Source organism: Mesoplodon bidens (assembly GCF_964165515.1).
Source record: "Mesoplodon bidens genome assembly, chromosome: 3".
Classification (NCBI taxonomy): Eukaryota; Metazoa; Chordata; class Mammalia; order Artiodactyla; family Ziphiidae; genus Mesoplodon; species Mesoplodon bidens.
The window spans coordinates 152,338,875-152,360,093 of record NC_138178.1 but is presented as its reverse complement, the minus strand read 5'-3'; the positions used below and the strand labels follow the sequence as shown (position 1 = coordinate 152,360,093).

At 48.7% G+C, this 21,219-nt stretch overlaps 1 protein-coding gene across 3 annotated transcripts in view; it reads right to left on the bottom strand.

Annotated features, from left to right (window-relative positions):
- ESRRB (estrogen related receptor beta) overlaps positions 1-21,219 on the bottom strand; it is a gene marked incomplete at its 3' end in the record, with an annotated part of 107,409 nt that overhangs the window by 29,560 nt on the left and 56,630 nt on the right. For 2 of the 3 annotated variants that reach the window (XM_081227169.1, XM_081227167.1), the window contains one exon: positions 3,921-4,037. The exons of the other annotated variant lie outside the window; for it this stretch is intronic. In XM_081227169.1, the coding sequence (XP_081083295.1) occupies positions 3,921-4,037 (117 nt within the window). The remainder of the gene's footprint in view (positions 1-3,920; positions 4,038-21,219) is intronic. 3 annotated transcript variants of the gene reach the window in all.

Below are 21,219 nucleotides of genomic sequence, written 5' to 3'. Positions count from 1 at the left end.
TCAACCACTGCACCACCAGGGAAGCCCACAAGAGTATCTTTGAATCCAATACTACTTTAACACGCCTAGGAAGCTGACATTTTAAAGTGGTCCCACAGCAGATCTTACCAAAGAGTTGTCCCATCTGGTCCTCACCTTGACCTAGTGATAAGAGAGCAGGTTTCAACACCCCTGCTCCACAGGTGAAGAAATGGAGGCCCAGGCTCGTAAGTGAGAAATAATAGGCACAGCAAGGATACCTAAGAGCCAGGAGGGGACACAGGCACTGACTCCCAGCCCAGAGCAGATTTCGTATTCAGTTTCTTATAAAGAGAATCATCACTCTCTTCTCTGAAAATACAGAGTTTCATACACGGGATTTGCTTGAAGCAAGACAGACCCTTGGACATCTCCTGTGTTCCACAGCCGATAAAAGCCCCACTTCTGACCTTTTCCCTGGCAGTTGCTGGGCGCCCCCAAATCACGTGGCACTCTCTCAGGCTATTTTACTTAAGAGAGGAAAGACCAAATAAGGCATCCAGCGCTGCCGGACAGAAGAGGGAAACGGCGTTCTGATGTGTAGGTGAGATGGGGAGGGGGGGGAGGCTGGCCTTCCATTCTCCCCTTCTCTGTCCCCCTCCCCCAGAAGACCCAGGACCCCAGCCCCTGGCTCCCGGATGTCGAGGAGCCTTGAAGATGGGCGGGGGGGCACCTGGGGAAGGCTGGGGTCTGCATTTCAGAGTCGGGTCAGAGTCTGAGGGAGACAGAGGGAGGCTGGGCGCCTGCACATGATGGGGGGTGGGGGGGGGAACAGGCACCTAAACAAAAGCAGGAGCCAGAGCAGCTGCCTGGCAGGGACACAGGCTTCTCAAGGAGCCACGCTCCTCTTAAGGGGCCGGTCCCCGTGGAGCTTCAGATCCCAGGATCTTGCCAAGGCTCTGTACTGCGGGGAAGGGCTAAACGAAGGCGCTTGGAGCCTTTGTGTCATCTTCCCCCCGTCGGCAGCGGGGGCAGGGCAGAGCCAGGGAGGGGAGCGTTCTGGTGACCACCCTTATCCTGGGGCAGAGATCCTGAGGGACCTCGGGCTGAGCCCCCGGGGTAGTTCACCTCAGCACACCTGCCCGGCTCCCGCCAACAGCCTCAGATGCCCACCATGCGTGTGCTCCCCACCTGAGGCTCTCGTTCCCCCAGCAGCCCACACCCGTCATCCTGGGACACACAGCATCCATCTCACTCCTTTTAAGTAGCCGGCGGGGTGCCTGGCCTGCTGTTGCCAATGGATTGCGCCCCTGGCCACCTGCTTCCCTGCCTCTGTGGATCCCCTCATCATTCTGCCTTTCTGGGGTGCCACTGGGAAGTACCCCTGCTCTCTTCCCAGCACTGGGTAGCCCCTCAAGAGACTCTGCTCAAAGGTTGCAAGGTGGTCCAGGGATTTCAAGTGGTGGTCCCCACTTTTTCCTTATCTCTCCCTCCCTGTTCATAATCCTGGGGGGAGGGCGAGGTGGCCTGGGATTGGAAGCCTCCCCACCCCTGACCTGGGCCATGGGGAGTAGACACAGCAGAGCAGGGCTCCAGGCTCCAGGCTCTGGGACCAGCTCCCCTCAAACCAGCGTGAGTCCCTGCAGGACTCAATTTTGTCTCCCTTCAAATTCAGGAGTATATTGATAGCAATCAGCTTTTTCTGTTCCAAGCTCCTCAGATGCTGTGAAGTAAGCCAAGAAAGGCTACACGCTCCAACCAGGAAAGGCTGTTGGACAGCTGGCCCCTGCCTGAGTGAGGGCCCTCACACCTGGCTTCCCAGAACATCCTTACAAACTTAAGAGCAGAGTCTCTCCAAGGCTGACAAAGCCTTCGGTTGCTTCTCAGCAGCATGCAGAGGGGGAAGTCAGGAGACCAGCGCTGAGGCACGCTTCTGAGGGCCTCTGTCCCTCAGTTTCCTCATCCGTGAACCCCAGGATGCTCTGGAGGAGCAGAAAGAACCTGGTACGGAAGACAGAGGACCTGCTTCAGCCACTAGCTGGGGTCACACCCTGCACAGAGGTAGACCAAAACTGGGGAGAATCAAAATGAACAGACACAGTCTTTCAGCAGGTCCAGCGCAGCCTGTTTCTAATCTAAGAAAGAGAGCTGTTTCTTCAGTTGGTCCCCCGGTGGAGCAGCTGGCATGTGAATAAGAGCTGAGGGGCCTCCTCCACCTCAAAAGGGTTGCATGAAACAACTAGTAAGAAATGCAGTTTAGGGGCTTCCCTGGTGGCGCAGTGGTTGAGAGTCCGCCTGCCGATGCAGGGGACACGGGTTCGTGCCCCGGTCTGGGAAGATCCCACATGCCGCTGAGCGGCTGGGCCCGTGAGCCATAGCCACCGAGCCTGCGCGTCCGGAGCCTGTGCTCTGCAACGGGAGAGGCCACAACCGTGAGAGGCTCGCGTACCGCAAAAAAAAAAAAAAAAAAAAAAAAAACTGAAAAAAAAGAAACGCAGATGTGCCATGTTGACAAAGGGGTGGTGGAGGAACCGGGCTCAGCTGAGGTGAAGGGGGCGCCCGGAATGGAAAACGGAGGGAGTCCCCGATTTCCACATTACAACAACGTCCAAGTCGTCCTACTAACAAAGCACCTTAGATTCCGGCCCTGTTCCCAGAGGGCGCCTGGAAGCCAGGATGGGAGGAGGGCCTCAGGCTCTTCAAGGCTGGGCTGGGCTCCAGAAGCCCCTCCCAGTGAGGGCCTGCATTCCAGTCCTGCCCCTTCCTCTTCTCTCCCAGCCCCTCTGGATCTGATAATCTGACATCAGCACACACCTCTTTTCCTGACTCCTCTCATTTCTGGAAGGATCCCAGGGCCCAGAATCATAAAAGCTCATCTGTAGAAATTGCCACTGGCTCCCCTTGAAAGCAGGGGAAGGGGAGAAACACACACACACACACACACACACACACACACACACTACCCATCTCCAAAAATGGCACTAAACGAGATTCATCAGCCTGAGCAGATCAACAGGGAAGGTGGTGCAGGAGACCAGAGCCGTGCTGTCCTAATAATGAGAGCCACAGGTCACTTACAATTCTCTAGTAGCCACACTAAAGAAGGTAAAAAGAAGCTGTGATATCAATGTCATAATATGTTTTGTTTAATCCAATATGTCCAGAATATCATCATCTCAACATGTAATCATTGAAAAAATTATTACCACGATATTTTACGCTCCTTTTTATCATCCTAGTAAGTCTTCAAAATCTGGTGTGTATTTTACCCTTAGAAGACGTGGCTCACGCTGCCGTGTTGGATGGCAGGGCTCTAGAGGAGAAAGAGAGGCAAAAGGCAGAGAAAGGAAAGGGAAGAGAGAGGATGGGGCTGGGGGCAGGGGACAGGAGGAGGAAAACACTGGCCAGGTGACAGCCATGTCCTGTGCACCTGCTGGAAAACAGAGGTTGACCTTGGCAGGTGAAGGGTACGTGACGTGTCATTCTGGGCCTCAGTGTCTCTGCTCTCTGCATGCTCACACTCCATGGGCCACCGAGAGGTAATAAAGCATCTCAAGCCTTCCTTCCCAGGGTGGAAAGGGTTCTTGGCCCCGACGAGGGCCTTCCCCAGAGCGCCAAGCCAGCTTTTCTAAGGCCCAAGTGGGGTCATGATTCCCCAAAGGATCTTTAATGGAGAACTTCCACCTTCTGTTCCCCAGCAGCCTCCCGAGAGCGCGGAGAGCTTTAGCTGCACACGAGGACTGGAGGCTGCACACCTGCCTGCAGGGTGTGTGAGACAGGCAGCCTGGGGGGCAGGGCCTTCACCCGGGCTACAGGGAGAGACCTGTTCTCGTGTGCCACTCAGGGAGAAGGTCCTGAGCTTGCTGGCATTTCCCGGGGGTCTGAGACTTCCCGTGGGGAGAAGAGCTTGCCCAGGACCCAGGCTTCGGTTCCGCCTTGCATGGCCAAGCGGGGCCTCTTACCTTCCTTCAGCATCCCCACTTTGAGGCATTTCATGAAGCGACAGGCCTGGCAGGACTTGCGCCTCCGTTTCGTGATCTCACACTCGTTGGTGGCCGGGCAGCTGTACTCAATGTTCCCTGTAAGCAGACACAGAAGGGTTGCCAGGTACTGCCCCCATCTGCCAGCCACAGGCTGGATGGGGATCCACCGACCAAATCACTACTCTCCAGCCCCGAGGTTCCCACAGGGCAGTGGTTCTCAAAGTAGGAGGTGCTCCGAGACACGTGTCAGGGTGTTTCCTACTCTCTTAAATACAGAGACCCCAGTGCCAGAGGTCGGCCAGGCAGCCACAGCTTTGAAGAATGGTCACCCACAGTTTTGAAGCCACCACTGAACTGGGACATCAAAACTCACTGAGCTGACATTTTATCCCAAGCAGAGAAATTTTATCCCACTGCTGACCAAAACATCAGTGTGGCCCACCGGCCCTATGCCCTCCAGCCTGGGCCCCAACTCATGGGAAAAACCTCTTGGCAGCTCTGAGCCCGCAGGGACCAGGGCCTGCATCCCACATCCAACGGCAGAGGCCCAGGCCACCCAGCTTGGCTGACCTTGAGAAAATCACTTTCCTCTCACTGAGTTGCAGTTTCCTCATCTGCAAAATAGTGTGATATCTGCTAAATGAAGGATTGAGCAAGATCAGGTATATAAGATTGCTTTAAAAATTGTAAAGCACAGGGGCTTCCCTGGTGGTGCAGTGGTTGAGAGTCTGCCTGCTGATGCAGGGGACACGGGTTCGTGCCCCGGTCCGGGAAGATCCCACGTGCCGCGGAGAGGCTGGGCCCGTGAGCCATGGCCGCTGAGCCTGCGCATCCGGAGCCTGTGCTCCGCAACGGGAGAGGCCACAACAGTGAGAGGCCCGCGTACCGCAAAAAAAAAAAAAAAAAAAAAAAAAAATTGTAAAGCACGATTTGACGTGAGCTGGTGATTTTTATAAGCACAGTTCATTGCTGCAGAGGGAAACTGTGATTAATTTTCCATGTCACCCCTTAACTGGGTGATAATAATGGCTTCCATGAACCTGACCCCATGCTCCTAGTAGGCTGTGAGCACCACGAAGGCAAAGGGTGTGCTGTTCATCACGTCATCTCTATTGCACTGAGATCAACCCCTGCTGCACAGACGGCATGCAAGACGAGCCTTCTGAATAAAAAATCTACCGAATCCTCCTAGCAATTCCATGAAGTAGGTACTGATACCATCCCCATTTTACAGATGAGAAACCTGAGGTTTACAGAGTGGTTCTGTGCAATGTAACTATATGAGTCTTCTTCAGGATGAGCTGATCTTCGAATGCTCTGGGGAGGCCATTGTCCCTTTTCAGCGCCTCTTCCTGAGAGGGCTGACAGCATGGTCGGGAGAGGCTGCAGCTGCCTTTCTAACGTAGGGGCGCAGCATCTGTCCTGAGTGCTCTTACGTGTCTGCACTCATGTCACCAATGTGCACTGTGCAGCTATAACAAGCCTGGAGGCCAAAGGAAAGGCAATGGGAGGGGGAAAGGGACTGGAATTGTTGGGGGTGGGCAGAGAGACAGGCAAGAGAAAGATACAAGTGCAGGACAGCGGACCACTGTGCTGTTTTGGATTTTATCATGTCTCCTCGGCCCCTGTCCCAGTCAGTGCAGTCTGCTTGAGTCTGTGGTTTTCAGAGAACAGACTCTGAACTAGTGCAAACCTTTCATCCCAACACCCATCCAGCTGCCACCTTCTCAGGGAGCAGGGACAAGTGATGCCCAGCAAGCTGCTTGCCCAGATTCCCCTCCCAGGCCCAGCTCACCCAACAAGGACACTGCCTGGCACAGAGCAGGCTCCAAAAGGCCACTCTCAGCCCTGCACCGTGCTAGAAAGGACAGCTCCAGGCCTGCCTGTGCCCAGAACCGCCCCCCCAACACACACACATAACCCATCCACTTTAGCAGCAATAACAGCCACCTTCATTGTGCACCTGCTATGAGCGTGACCTGCCTCAGCTCCCTCCATCCTCACGACAACCCTCTGGGACCCACCAGTGCCCCATTTTACAGACCAAGAAACTGAGAGTCAGGGAGCTGAAGTGAGTTACCCAAGGCCACACAGAGCCCCTGTGCCACCCCTGCACCCCACAAGAAGCTTGGGGACTTCAGACAGGCCCCTATACTAACCCAGCTACTGAGGTGGTCTAGAGGAAGGGGAGAGGGGCTGTCCTCAGGTGTCCCTGTGGCTCAGCCTCCCCAGGGAGCATTTGGATTTTCTGAGAACAAGCATGAACCAGGTTCCACCACTGACAAAAGTGTTTTGAGGTACTGAAATTATTGAGCTCCAATTACAAGATGCCTAATGACACTGAGTACTCACAATGTCCCAGTGAGGATTCCGATCCTCAGTTTGTACAGGTGAGAAAACTGAGGCTCACAGAGGGCAATCTGGCTGGAGCACCTCACAGATTTCTCTCTCTCTCTCAAGTCCAGTTGGCACCACCTTTCTGTGCGGAGGGGGGCCAGAAGTCATCCTCCGTGCTGGAGGATGGGAGGTAAGAGGAAAGGGGAGGAATAAAGATTCCGTGTGCCCCTCCCTTCTATTACCTGACCCTAACCGTTTCTTAGGTCACTCTCTTTGTGACCTCTTGGGAAATAATTTCAATATTCACATAAGCATGGTAAAATTAAAAAGAGAAACAGGGGAGGGATAAATGAGGAGCATGGGATGTACAAATAAATACTATTATATATAAAATAGATAAACAACGAAGTAGGTACTGATACCATCCCCATTTTACAGACGAGAAGAAACCTGAGGTTTGCACAGGTTTAGCACAGGGAACTATATTCAATACACTGTAATAACCTATTACAGAAAAGAATCTGAAAAAGAATAGATATATATGTATAACTGAATCACTTTGCTGTACACCAGAAACTAACACAACATTGTAAAGAAGAGAGAGAGAGAGAGAAAGAAACAGAAAGGAGGAAATCCCATACGTAAGCTAGCTCATCCAGGTCTATCCTGGCTTAGAAGGTTCTGTAGAATTTGGCCCCGCCTCCACCCCACTCCCCTCCTCTCTCTCCAGCCTCACCTTCCCCATTTGCTCTGCATAACTATCAGTTCCTGGAACTCAGTGACCTCCTAGGCTCCCAGGCCTTTGCTGCTTAGGACAAGGCCACTCTGCTCCCTCCGCCTCCTCGCCTGGCCTGCCCACACCTCCTGGTCCCCCTTGGGAAGGTGCTCCTTCTCTCCATCACCCGGTCGCCACCGTGTGTCTCCTCCTCCCAGACCAGCTTTTCTCCGTAGTCCCAGTGCCTGGCACACAGCAGGTGCTCAACACACACAGAGCTAACACTGACGAGAGCTGGTGATGAAGCAGCTGCGGTTCTACTTTTCCTACGTTGAATCTTTAATTTTCCCAACAACACTGGAGGCAAGCATCTTCCTCTCCATCTCACAGACGAGAAAGGTGAGCAGAGCCCAGGACAAGGCAGAGCCAGGACTGGAGACCAGGGGTTCCGGCTCTCCTCCGCTCCCCTGGGCGGCAAGCTTACAGGGCCTGGGGCCTGGGGACCGGGCCGCCTTGGGAGGCCACTTGCAGGCGGCTAACTCTTCACGTTCACTGGTCTCAGCCCCCCAGCCAGCCTGTCAATCCCTTGAAGGACAGATCTTAGGTGGTCACTCCAGCAAGGGGTCCACAAGTATCTGTTGATTTGGCACTGCTGCTCCCCCAGAACAAGAGACTGAGCATTAACAAGAACCTAGGGATGTTTTTGACTCTGTGGGTGTGGCTGTGTGTGTGTGTGTGTGTGAGAGGGGGAGAGATCTAAGTTTATTTATTTATTTTTGTTCCTTTCAATTTGTTTTATGGCCCCAGCGGCTGGCTGCCAGCAAAGCCAGGCTGGTGGCCTTGCCTTGTAATTTCTGTAAGTGCCTCCTTGATAAAGTGATGAGATTAATTCATCAGAATTCCTGTGGTCTCTGGAGGGCAGTCTAGGGGAGCACAGGAGCAGGGAGGGGCATGTACACGTACACACACACACACACACACACACACACACACACACTCACTCACCAGGGGCTGAGGGGTGGCAGGGTTGGGGATGGGCTCTCACAGGACAAGGACACAGCCAACATCTAGCATAAATTCAGAGTTCTAACCTGGGAGTGTGCCCAGTATAGACATATGCAGACTCTACCTCAGGCAAATCACCCAACTGCTCTGGGCCCCAGCTTCCTCATCTGTTAAGATGGGCACAACATGTTCCCAACTACACAGTCCTGCGGATTCAGCACATAAAGGGCTTAGAGAAGTGCATGCACTGGGTGGCAAGCAATCAAAGTGAACATGCTTATTTTTACATCCATTAGGGCTGCCAGGGTACATAGAGCCAGAAGACCCCAGGGTGAGTCCTTTCCAGGTGTCAGACCTGAGGCCAGCCACCCCTTCTGCCATTTAAGAACATTAGGACCAGGCTTCCCATAGATAGGCCTCAGAGCTGATGCTGCCTGTGGGAGGGAGGGAGTCAGGAATGATCTGGATTTCAGTGTGACCTCAAGGCACAGGGGAAGTCCCCACCATCAACTCTCTTCAGTCCTGTGCCCCAGGAGAAGGAAAGCCCAGGGGCATCCCCATCAGCTGTCCTGAAACAGCTGCAGGAAAGTGGGCAGTCCCCTCCCTGGGGCTCAGGGATGGGGGCTGCAGAGCTTAGATAAACAGCTCTTGAGGAATTTATGGGCTCAGAGGCTGCTGGCTAACATCAGAGCCTGGATGGCCACCATTTTTAGCTCTGGAGTGACAGGGCTGGGCTGGGAGTCACTTGGTTCCACTCCCTTATTTATCTCACTCTTGGAGGACAGAGACTCTCCCTTTCATCTCTGCACGGTCCACTGTCCTCAGCTCTCCACCCTTCCCTCCTCCTTACCGTCCAGCCGATGATCTCATTCATGCCACGGGCTTCAGTTTATGTAATTGGCAAGGACAGGCGGCAAGAGGCACTGTCTGTGCTTCAAACCCTTATATCCATCTGCCTACTGGATACTTCCACCTGGAATTCCCTTGGGCTCTTCATACTTCCTCCACTTGAACCCATCCTCACCCAGACTTTCTCTTACTGTGTTCCTTGTCTCAGCAAAGCCATCACTAAGCCACCTGCCACCTGGGTCAGAAACTGAGGTGGCATCCTAGACTCATCCCTCTCCTTTACTTCTAAGGTCCTTCTCATCCCACTTGCCTGATATTTCCCGCCTCCTTCCCCTCCTGTCACAGCTAGTTCCCACGCCCGTCATCTCTTGCCTCTCCTCTAATGCACTTGCTTCCTCTTGTCACCATTGCCTTTCCAATCAGTCTACCCTCCACACCGCCCCTGGAGAGACATTAATAACTCCTGTGCAAAATGCCTTGATGGATCACCCACATATGTCTGCATGGCTTCCCAGGAGCCCACTAAAGGGCAGTAAGGGAGTGAGAACATTCACAGAAGAATGAAGGAAGTCAAAACCAAAGTAACCAGAGGGGATTCCAGATAAGAAATAAGCCCTTGTACCGCAGAACCTCAAAAAACCTCAGGCGTTGAAGACACAGTAGAAGATGGAGTGAGGTATGGGAGTAAAAATGGGAATTTGCTGGAAGTCTGTATTTAAGGAGTACTTAGCTGCCACTACAGGTGGCCACCAAGGATCTCCCCACAGCCTGCACGAGAGAAGCCAACTTAATCTCTGGAGAGTATAAGCAAGTGAATCCGGACTCAGGGACCCCAGGCAGAAGGGAAGCTGAACTTTCCAAATACTGCATACCAAAGAGTGAGACCGCCCAGCCCCACTCCCCAAGCCCACTCCCAAAATTCTAGCAGGCAGACATCTACTCCACACCCTCACTCCCACCCTCCACTCCCCACTCTCCTAGCCTGAAGATGGGAATTTATAGCAATCTTCTCTGGAAAAACAAATGCCATCAGAGAAAAGACCAGCAGGTATAGGGGCAGGACAGGAATAAAGACACAGACAGAGAGAATGGACTTGAGGACACGGGGGAGGGGGAAGGGTAAGCTGGGACGAAGTGAGAGAGTGGCATAGACATATATACACTACAAAACGTAAAATAGACAGCTCGTGGGAAGCAGCCACATAGCACAGGGAGATCAGCTATGTGCTTTGTGACCACCCAGAGGGGTGGGATAGGGAGGATGGGAGGGAGGGAGATGCAAGAGGGAAGAGGTATGGGGATGTATGTACATGTATAGCTGATTCACTTTGTTATAAAGCAGAAACTAACACACCATTGTGAAGCAATTATACTCCAATAAAGATGTTAAAAAAAAAAGACCAGCAGATAAAAAATAAGCCAAAGGAAAGCTTCTTCTACGCTTTTTATCCCTGTTTGCATTTAAGACAGCCAAGGATTATCACTACATCTATGAAAAGCTTCAATATAAAAACTAACCAAAATAAACAGGGGGAAAATTATGTGGGAAGAAACCAGGACAAAGCAAGAAGGAGAAATAAACCTCCACAAGCAATACTCAGTATACTGTTGACTTGAGAAGATAAAAATACTGCATTCATGAAACAAGAACAGCATGCAATAAAGTATAAAATGGAGTTCACAGAAATTAAAAATACAAAAAAATTCCAAAGAATCACCTAAGCAGCCACTCTAAAATAGAACAAAAAATCAAAGAGATGGACAATAAGCCAGAAAAGAGGTAAGAATTAGAAGATTGGTCCTGGAAACTCAATATCCAACCCTTAGGAGTTTTTGAAACAGAAAACAGTGGAGAGGAAGTTATCACCAAGGGAGAAAGGGAAGGCGAGAAGAGGGGAGGGACGAAAATGTCTAAGACCAGAAGAATATGAGTTTCCAGATCAAAAGGCCTGCTGAGAGTCCAGAAGAATGAATGAAAAAAGACCTGGACAGTATTATAGAGGTGGAGAACAAATCAGTGGCTGCCAGGGTCAGGGAGGGAAGAGAGAGGGAGGTGGTGTGGCTGTAAAAGGGTAGCACCAGGAATCCTGTGTAATGGAACTGTTCTGTATCTTGACTGTGGTGGTGCTCACAGGAATTTGCAGTGATAAAACTGCATAGAACACACACACACACACACACACACACAGATGAGAGTGTACAACTAGTAAAATCTGAGTCAGGCTGATGGATATCAATGCCATTTCCTGGTTGTGGTATCTTGCTATATACAGTTATGTTATATAGCCCATATGTGTTATGTCATATAGCTACATATAGTTATATATGCTACATTGTTATGTAAGATGTTACCACTGAAGGAAGCTGGGTGAAATGTATGGGATCTATGTACATGGAATCTCTGTAATATTAATCTCTGTAATATAACTGCATGGGAATCTACAATTACCCAAAACAAAAATATAATAATAATAATAATAATAATAATATTAATATAGGACCTTCCCTGGTGGCGCAGTGGTTAAGAATCTGCCTGCCAATGCAGGGGACACAGTTCAAGCCCTGGTCCAGGAAGATCCCACATGCCGCGGTGCAACTAAGCCCGTGCACCACAACTACTGAAGCCTGCGCGCTCTAGGGCCTGTGCTCTGCAACAAGAGAAGCCACTACAATGAGAAGCCCGCACACTGCAATAAAGAGTAGCCCCAGCTCACCGCAACTAGAGAAAGCTCATGCGCAGCAACGAAGACCCAATGCAGCCAAAAATAAATAAAATAAATAAATTTTAAAAGAAGTATCTGAAGGTACTAAAAAAATAATAATAATATAAAGACCTATACACACAACATAGATTTTTTATCATGGAAGACAAAAAAAAGATCCTAAAAACTTTCAGCAAGAGTGTTAAAAACAAGTCAAATACAAAGGATCAAGAATAAGATTGGCCACCATATCTCAAACCATAAGGGAAAAAGCCCTCTCTGTACACACACAAATACACAAAACTAGTGCACATACTCACCACTCTTTTTTTCTTCTAAGCACTCATCACCTGACTTTTGTTTATTTAGCTTGTTTATTACCTGCTTTGTTCATTGCTGTTTTCCAACACCTAGAACCATGTCTGGGAAAGAGTGAGGCCTCAATATACATTTTCTAAGTGCATGAATCAAACTTCTTGACAGCAGCACTAGAAGCTAGAAGACGAAGCAACAATGGTGTCCAAATTCTGGGGAGAAATTATTTTCAACTAGCATCTAATGTATGGGTTGAAGGGTTGAGTAAAGACATTTCCACACATCCAAGATGTCAACAATTTTACCTCTCCTGTGCCTTTCTAGCATGAGCTTCTCCCCCACGCCCCACCCCAAAAGGGAAGGACCAAAAAGAGGAAGAGGATCCTACCAGTAGAAAAGTCAAGGGGACATCCAGGAGGAATTGGCAACAGACAAAGAGATTTAACCAAAAATTGTGATATAACCATATTCAGACAATGGGAAGATGGGAAATGTATGTGTGTTGGGGTGGTTTGTATAATGGGAACTAACTCTTCATCTTCCATAACAGGAAGTCAAGAAATAATGTAAAATTGCTGTCAGTAAGTATAGCTGTAAAATCATAGTAGTAATTAAGAGGACAAAGGGCTAGAAGAAAGATTTTTTTAAATGGCTAACTAGATCATGGAGGGAAAGGGAGAGAATGGATAGGGTCAGGGACTCTTATTTTTCATTATAAGAGTTATACTTTGGGTCTTTTTAAACTATGTGCATACATTATTTTGGTAAAAGTGAAAAATTAATTTAAAATTAATTTGCTCATTGTGTAAAGATGAAATCTAACCTCCAGGGAAAAGCACATCGGGCCCTTTATGATCTGGCCACCTCTGACCAGTCCACTGTAATCTCCCTCCACCTAGGCCCCCAGTTTGTAGGCTCCAGAAAACCACATGGAGCCTCTGGGCCCTCTCATACCTCCCTCTAGCTGAAACCCCTCCTGGCAAACTCTTCCACACCCTTGGAGCCTCAGCGCGCATGTGGCCTTTTCAGTGCCACCCTCTTCCCTTCTGTCCCAGGTAGGCTTACACGCCCCTTCCTGTTTGCCCCCATAGGCCTCATCCATCACCCCGCCTGCCACACACACACACACACTGAAAGCAACGAGCTTAATGTTTCATAATCAGGATTTTGCATGCTGTCCTCCCTTCTGAACTGCGCGCTTAGTGGGGATAGAGATCGTTAGGTCTTTCATTTCTGTATCTCAAGTACAGTGTCTGCCCCTTGAAGCACCCGTTGATCAAGGCAAATAAATTGAAAGCAAGAGTGCCCACCCAGAGAAACCTAGAATTCAACAATGACCTTCCAGTTGTCAAATGCAATCCCCTCCCTTGGGCCTTCCCCATCCGGGTCCTTCCTGAAGCAGCAGACACCCATCACACCTCTTAAAACCCACTCTGTTAGATTTCATCTCCCTTCTCTCCAGGGACTCTTGTAACGTCTCTGATCGCTTCTATATTTATTGCATAGAATCTAAGATGCTTTTGATGGTAAGATTGCACCATTATTTTATATCCCACCAAGAAAGAGAGGAAAAACATCTGCCAATCAAAGTATGGCTGTGCTTCCTTGCCACTAGCATTTTCTTTTTTTTTTTCTTATTAAAAGAGCTCTTTGAGACTTATTGATAGATACAGATTTGATCATACAGCATTCTTGTGCACACATGAAAGGGAAAACATAAGAAAAATAAATTGAAGATATTGCTAAAACTTCTCAGAGTGTGACTCTTCTGAATCCTTTTTGATCAAAGTCATTGTTTTCGTGTTTTTCCACAGAATGGTCCTCTTTGCTAACAAAGGAGCTGAGGACGCTGTGCTTCTTGAGTGTCCCTTGTTCTCGCAGGGGTTTCCTTCCAGGTCACTGGCCCCTTTCTGCAGGTTTTAATGTGCTTGTGAGGGCAGTGACAACCACATACATCTGTCACCTAGCAGACAGTAATCGGCCCAATTCAGAGATGTTACATGGGGGAAATGTGCATCTTAGAACTGATAAAATATGGTATTTCTCAGTCTCCTTTCAAGGCTCTGACCCCTTCCTTTCACCAGGGTCCCTCTTCCTGGCGCCTTATCCCTTTACCCCCTCCTTCAGAGCAGCTTTCCCTAGAACAAGCTCTCCCAGAGGGCCTGTTAAATCAGAGCCTCAGATGCTGCAGGCCTGGAATCTGCATTTCTAACCAGCCCCCTAGTGAAGCCTGTGCTGAGGTCTGGGGACCATACTTTGAGAACCCCGGCCCTAGAGGATCTCATTAGACCCAAAACCCCACTTGGATTTTACTCTTGGGGTCTAGCCCTGCATTTCCAACTGCCCAGGTTGAGGCCTGTGAAATGATCAAACTCAACATGCCTCAGACTTCATCCATTATCCCAACCTCTCCTCCCTGCCCACCCCCCTTCCACCAGCAAAATTATTCTTTCTAGGTTTCTCTACCGCCAATGGCCTGACCATCCTCTAGTAGCCTAAATTAGAAATCTAAGAGCCAGTCTCACAATCCAGTCACTATTTTTTTATACTGAAATCACTCAAAATCCTAACCTCTCCTTTTAACCCTTCTGCCACTGTTAGGGTTTGGATGCTTCTAAGTGGACTGTTAACTAGATCTCTGAACTGGACTGCTAAAATTGCCGCCTAGTCTGCCGGCCCTTAGACTCTCCAATTTCCAGCCCATCTTCCCTATCATTGCCAGAATTATCTTGCTAAAAGGAGATGTGATTAATTCCCTGCTCAAAAACCTTCAATGGCTTCTCATTGCCAAGTATAAATAACAAATAACAAATCCTATTTATCGAACGGTTATCATATGCCAGGCACTAAGCTAAACACTCTACATTCATGTCTCATTTAATTTCTGCAAGAATATCCTAGGAGCAGGAACTATTTATTAGCCCCATTAGTCCCCTTTTATTGACAAGGAAATTAAGGACCAGGGAAACGAAGTAACTTGCCCAACTTGACACAACTACGAAATTGTAAAGTTGGGATTCTAAGCCAGGTGAAGCAGCTCAAGCAGAAATACTACTCTATACTTTTCCTTAACAGGGCCTGTGAAAACCTTTGACATCCGGTCCCAGCTTCTGTTCCAGCCCCTCACCTACCACTGGTCCCCTCTTCCTGAGCAGAGCACACTCAACTCCTGTGGGCCTCTTCCTGCTGTTCTTTCTACCAAGAATGTTCCCTTTCCACTCCAGCTTAAATGTCCCTTCCTCTGGGAAGCCCTCCCTGCTCTGTCTGGCTGTGTCTCACCTGACTTTCACCCTGGCTGTGCCTCTTGAAAAGAGGAACTGTGATTTGTTCTTCCTCTCATTGCCTCAGTGCCCGGCAGGCGGCAATGTTTTGTGGGTTTCATTGACTCTTTTTATGCTTTTGTACAGATGAGGAAACTGAGGCCAGAGGATCCTAGGCCCTGCTCAAGGTCAGCTGGCTGGCGAGTGGCAGGGCTGGGACAGCACTCCACTCCGGGCTCCCACTTACTCCTGGCTTGTCTCTGCATCGCTGTCATAGTCTCTGTCCCCTGGGATCCCAGGCCTCATTCACCAGGACAAAAGGCCTGGAGGTGGTCCAAGGCAGGATAACCCATCAATCATCCCCCCGCCCCTCTCCTTGGGGAGTTTCCTTCCAAGCCTGCATCGGGGCCCCATGTGAACAGAGGAAGCTCGGTGCCAGGGCCTCTTTCTTGCTTGTTCCTCCTCATCTTAAGGAGCTACTCAAGGGGCCTCCCGGTGACCTGCAAAGTTGGCCACTTGCCCTGGGAACACAGGGAAGGGGACAGGGCGGTTTTACCCTCTGCACAGCCCCTCATGGCCACGCAGCATGTGTTGTCATCCCACCTAGAAGAAAATCCAAGTGCTGCACTCACCACGGCCTGAGTATTGTCAGCCTCTCAGCCCCGTCTCCTTCCACTTGGCCTTTACTGACTCATAACAGCCACAATGGCCCTGCTTCTAGTCCTGAAACAGATCCGCTGTTTCCCCTGCCTGGAACGCCTGAGCTTCCCCTTACCTTGAAAGTCGCCTTCTTAGCACGGCCTTACCTAATCCTCAGACTAAATTAGACCCCCTCTCTCAGCCACCTTTGCTCTCATCACTGGTTTTTCTCTTTCACAGCACTCACCTGGGTCTGTCATTAGGCCTCTTTATTTATTATCGTATATACTGTCTGCCTTACCCCCGAGAATACAAGGCCACAGAGTAGGGCCCATTGTTCTGTCTTCAGCTCCCAGCACAATGGTTGGGACTCAGTAAAGTATCACCAAAGAACTGAACAAGTGCTTCGTAAGCTCAGATGTAAGGCAGGAGTTTTCCCCCAACACTGTCCTTTAGAAAAGAGGAAGTGGGTTTCCCTGGTGGCGCAGTTAAGAATCTGCCTGCCAATGCAGGGGACACAGGTTTGAGCCCTGGTCTGGGAAGATCTCACATGCTGCGGAGCAACTAAACCTGTGAGCCACAACTACTGAGCCTGCGCTCTAGAGCCCGTGAGCCACAACTACTGAGCCCATGTGCCACAACTACTGAAGCCTGTGCATCTAGAGCCCATGCTCCGCAACAAGAGAAGCCACCGCAATGAGGAGCCCACACACCGCAACGAAGAGTAGCCCCGCTCACCACAGCTAGAGAAAGCCTGCATGCAGCAACGAAGACCCAACGCAGCCAAAAATGAATTTATGAATTAATTAATTTAAAAAAAAAGAAAGAAGAGGAAGTTGCTTAATATCTGCGTCTTTGTGAAGTCTCTTATCAGAGGTACTGTGTCACAGTCACTTCATATTGAACAACTGCCTTTTGGGGAGACTCAGTGCCCTGAGAAGACCCCAATCAAGGCTCGTCACCAGACTGAATCAGTAACAAAGGCAGAAAGAAATTTAACACAAATTTAGTTATTGCTGGGAATACGAACCATAATTAACAAACACTGAGAGTCAAAAGCATTATGGTACCTGATATGTTGTGGAAACCATGACTATAAATTGACCCAACTATATAAAATAGGTAAACAACAAAGATCTACTGTGTAGCACAGGGAACTATACTCAATATCTTGCAATAAACTATAAAGAAAAAGAATCTGAAAAAGAATACACACACACACACACACACACACACATATATATATGTATAACTGAATCACTTTGCTGTACACTTGAAACTAACACAACACTGTAAATTAATCATACTTCACTTAAAAAATACTGACACAACTAAAAAAGAACTATCCTAATGGTCTAGGAAATGTACTTAGGGCTCAAAATAAAAATCCGAGGGACAGCAGCACATACATGCTCATAAAATCTCCCATAACCAAGAGGGAAGTGAAGGTGGTGTGCTCTGAAGCGCTGCACCAAATGACGCGGAAAGTGGCCCTAGAGAAGGCAAAGACACTTTCGTCAAAGAGTCATGTGAAACATTTGATAGACCTTGCCTTCCAAAATGTAAGAAAAAGTTTTTCAAAAAATAATACATGGTCTTACATAATATGACTGAAAATATGCAAGTTTAACAAAAGGGCATATTGTTGTGTTTTTTGTTTCGTTGTTGGCCACGCAGCTTGCAGCATCTTAGTTCCCCAAACAGGGATCAAACCTATGCCCCCTGCAGTGGAAGCACAGAGTCTTAACAACTGGACCTCCAGGGAAGTCCCAGAAGGGACTTTCTTTTAAGACTGGAGATACTAACAGTATTTAAATGCTGATGAAAGAAGTCCATAGGGAGTGAGACAATGAAAGAGAGGAGATAATGGGTAGGAAGGTCTCTGGGAAGTGGTGAGGAGATGGATTCCAAGCCTGAGAAAAGCTGAGCCTGGGGTGGGAGCCACCTCTCCCCCGCACGAGTGGGTAGCAATGAAGATCTGCGCCATCAGTGAATGAGAGATGCTGCCGAGAGTGGGTAGGTCTGGTGGCAACAAGCTGAGGGAGTTCCCATCTGAGGGCCTCCACTTTCTCCATGAAACAGGAGGCAGGGTGGTTGCTGAGAGAGGGTCAGAGTTTGGGGGTATAGCTTAGCAAAGATCCCCCAGGTGGCCCCCCGAAAGGCCCCCTCATCACTGCGGTACTCATGACAAAGGTTTTCATTACTGTGGGTCAGCGTCACAGTCCAGAAGCTGGCACTTAGCCCTATGATCCAGAAGCCTGACTGTGCCAGCCACAGAAAAGGGCTCCATCTCTCAGGGGCTGACTCACATTGCCCAAATTCAGGGACCAGATGTATAAGCCCAGGATGCCTGCACACTCAAGTACGATAAGAAATTGATCTACCCAGCCAGCATTCTGCCTAACCAGCAAGTTGGCTCCAAGCAGAAGACCAACAGGGTACCCAGATTATAATCAGAAAGATGTTAATCAAATCCATTGAATGTTTAATCACAATAGGCTGTCCCAGGCTGACTCCCTTTACCTAGGGCCGGGCCTTTGCCAAAGTCAGCTTTCTTTTTCTGTGCCTCCAGGGCTGATCCATCCTCTTTTTTTTTTCTAGATATGCTAGTAAATTCAATCAGGTTGAGGGTTAGTTCCTTTGCCATGGAGCCTTTCTGTCCCTTCAGGACTGTGCCTTTTTGTCTATCTCCGAGCTCATCTGCCCTGGGTGAGGGTCATAAGCCCCAGCACTGACAGTATAGAATTGGGCAAAGTGTAATGAACACTTAACATGCATTACTAGGCATTGAGGGCTGGTGGGCTGCATCTACCTTGTTCAATGCTGAAGTGCAGGGCGGGGAGCGGGGGGGGGGTACAAGTTTTTACTGTAAAAAGCCAGAAAAGTGTAAATGCTTTCTGCGTAGTGGCCAGAAGGTCTCTGACAACTACTCCACCAAAGCAACGAAACAGACAATATGTAAACAAATAGGTGTGGCCCTGTTCTAATACAACTTGATTTACAAAAGCAGGAAGCCTGCCGGCAAACTGTACTTTGCCCACCACTCCCATCCCCTGCCCCCCATCCACACAGCACTAGCCCCCGGCACAGACAAGCACACAGTGAGTGCTCAATAAATATTTGTAGGCAAGGAATGGCGGTCTGAGGGCTTTCTCCTTAAGTCTATCATGACTTCTTTGTTTCCATAAGTTTCTTCCCATGTTGACATAACCACCGAATTGGGCAGATGGAAGGGATCTAAGGAGGGAAGGGGGGGTCGTGAGCTAGCATGATTTTCAGAGCTGTCCAGGCGTTTACTTTGCGAATGGATCATTCTGTGACTAAAGGCCTTTTTAAAAATGGCCTAAATATCCTCCTTAATTGGGGAGGTGCTTAGGAGACTGCCCTGGCTGGGCTAAGGCTATGCCTGCAGGCTCGTGTGCTCTAAGCCTTAGATTCCAGCTTCTTGAGGGCAGGTACCCTGTCTCTTTCTCTCCCTGAAGCACCTTACTCAGGGCAGGGACTAAATTAATGCTCTCTTGGTTCTAAGCTGACTCTGGGGTTGTCCAATTGTAGGTCATTTGTTTCCTCTTTATATTTTCCCCATTTTTCCAAATTTCCTACAACTATTATGCTCCGAAACAACAAAATCAAAATCTTTGTTAGAACAAAACCAAAGAATTGATCAAATAACCAGAGCAATCCGTCAGCCTTAGAGTTCACTTGTCCCTGTTTCAGATAGAAACCTTTCTGGCTGGAAATGAGTAACTCTTCTTGTGACAAAGGAAAGAGACAGAGTAGCTCAGTTCTGATCGCAGTAAAGGCTGCTGCTTGTCTTTGGGCTTCTAGGAAGAGATCTTTATCCTTTACGTGGCAGCAAATATCTAAGACTACAAATCCTTCCTCTGGGCTCTTTATTTATTAAAAAAAATTTTTTTTGGCTGTGTTGGATCTTTGTTGCTATGCACGGGCTTTCTCTAGCTGTGGCAAGCGGGGGCTACTCTTGGTTGCGGTGCACGGGGGTCTCATTGCGGTGGCTTCTCTTGTTGCGGAGCACGGGCTCTAGGCACGGGGGCTTCAGTAGTTGTGGCTCGTGGGCTCCAGAGTGCAGGCTCAGTAGCTGTGGCGCACGGGCTTACTTGCTCCACGGCATGTGGGATCTTCCCAGACCAGGGCTTGAACCCGTGTCCCCTGCATTGGCAGGAGGATTCTTAACCACTGCGCCACCAGGGAAGTCCCTTCCTGTGGGCTCTTGACTTGCAGAGGATGTTGTCAGCACCCAGGCCGCTGTTGAGGGTGTAGTAAGGTTCCTGAGTCTACACCAGCCTCTGCTTTCAGAAAATTTAATCCAGAACTCTCCAGCACATTTAAGAATATGGACAGAAGAAAATGTAACTGTCTCTTAAAAAGCAATTTTTCAAAAACCGCCCTCCAAGAGTCTAAAATAGTGGCAATCTTACCAAGATTACTTCCCAATGTGGAAAGAAAAACACTGTTATTTCAGTAGCTTAAATTGGTTTAAGCATCTCATGTTTATTTGTCAATTATCCAATGATACTGATTGGATATTGGACTGGAGGTTTTCCACCCTGGTTGAGGCAGGATACTGAGAATTAATGCAGTGCTTTTGACATCTAGAGATTCCAGGGCCTCCTCCCAGACTGGGGAATGTGAAGCTGGCAGGGACCAGGATGCATCCATTCACTGTGCTGAAGGCTAGCACTGGTGCCCGATACAAAAGTGCTCAATCAATATTTGCTGAGAGGAGTTGGTATCATGACTCCTTCGGGGAAAGGTATAGGGAACTGGGGCCTAGGGTTTTAGGAAAACTTACTCTTTACTGTCTTATTCCTTTGTACTGTTTGAATTTTTACCATGTTTATATTTTTTTAAAGGGTTCACTTAATGAATAAATTTATCTATACCTAAAACAGCTAAAATAGTTTAAATCCTGTTAAGTCAAAATAGTGATTGTACTGTTTCATTTAAATGTATGTTAATTACAAAGGCCTGCTCTGGGAGATAAAACAAATTTTGTCTGTTGTCTTAATAATATGTCCTAAGTGATATTGTGAAAGTGAAAATAAGAATTGCAAACATTTATTTAGCGCTTACTAAGTGCCAGGCAATAGTATGAGTGCTTTATAGCTATTAATGCACTTAAGCCTGTCGGCTTAAGCATGACATCATCGCACCTTACCCAAGAGCAAACTGAAGCAGAGAGAGAAACTGAGGCAGAGAAACCTTATAGCATTGAGCTATAAGGTAAGGGATGGAGCTGTGTGACCCGGGAGCCCGCCTGGCAGTTGGCCAGGACACCACACCATCTCAACTAATACAGAGAACTGGAAACATAGCCAATCCTAGTGCCCACAATTAGTTTAATAAATAACTCGTCACAAGACATTTAAATAAATATTCGTTGAATGAACAGGCCAAGAATCATCCCAGGGAAGCTCAGCCTGCCTCTTCCAAAA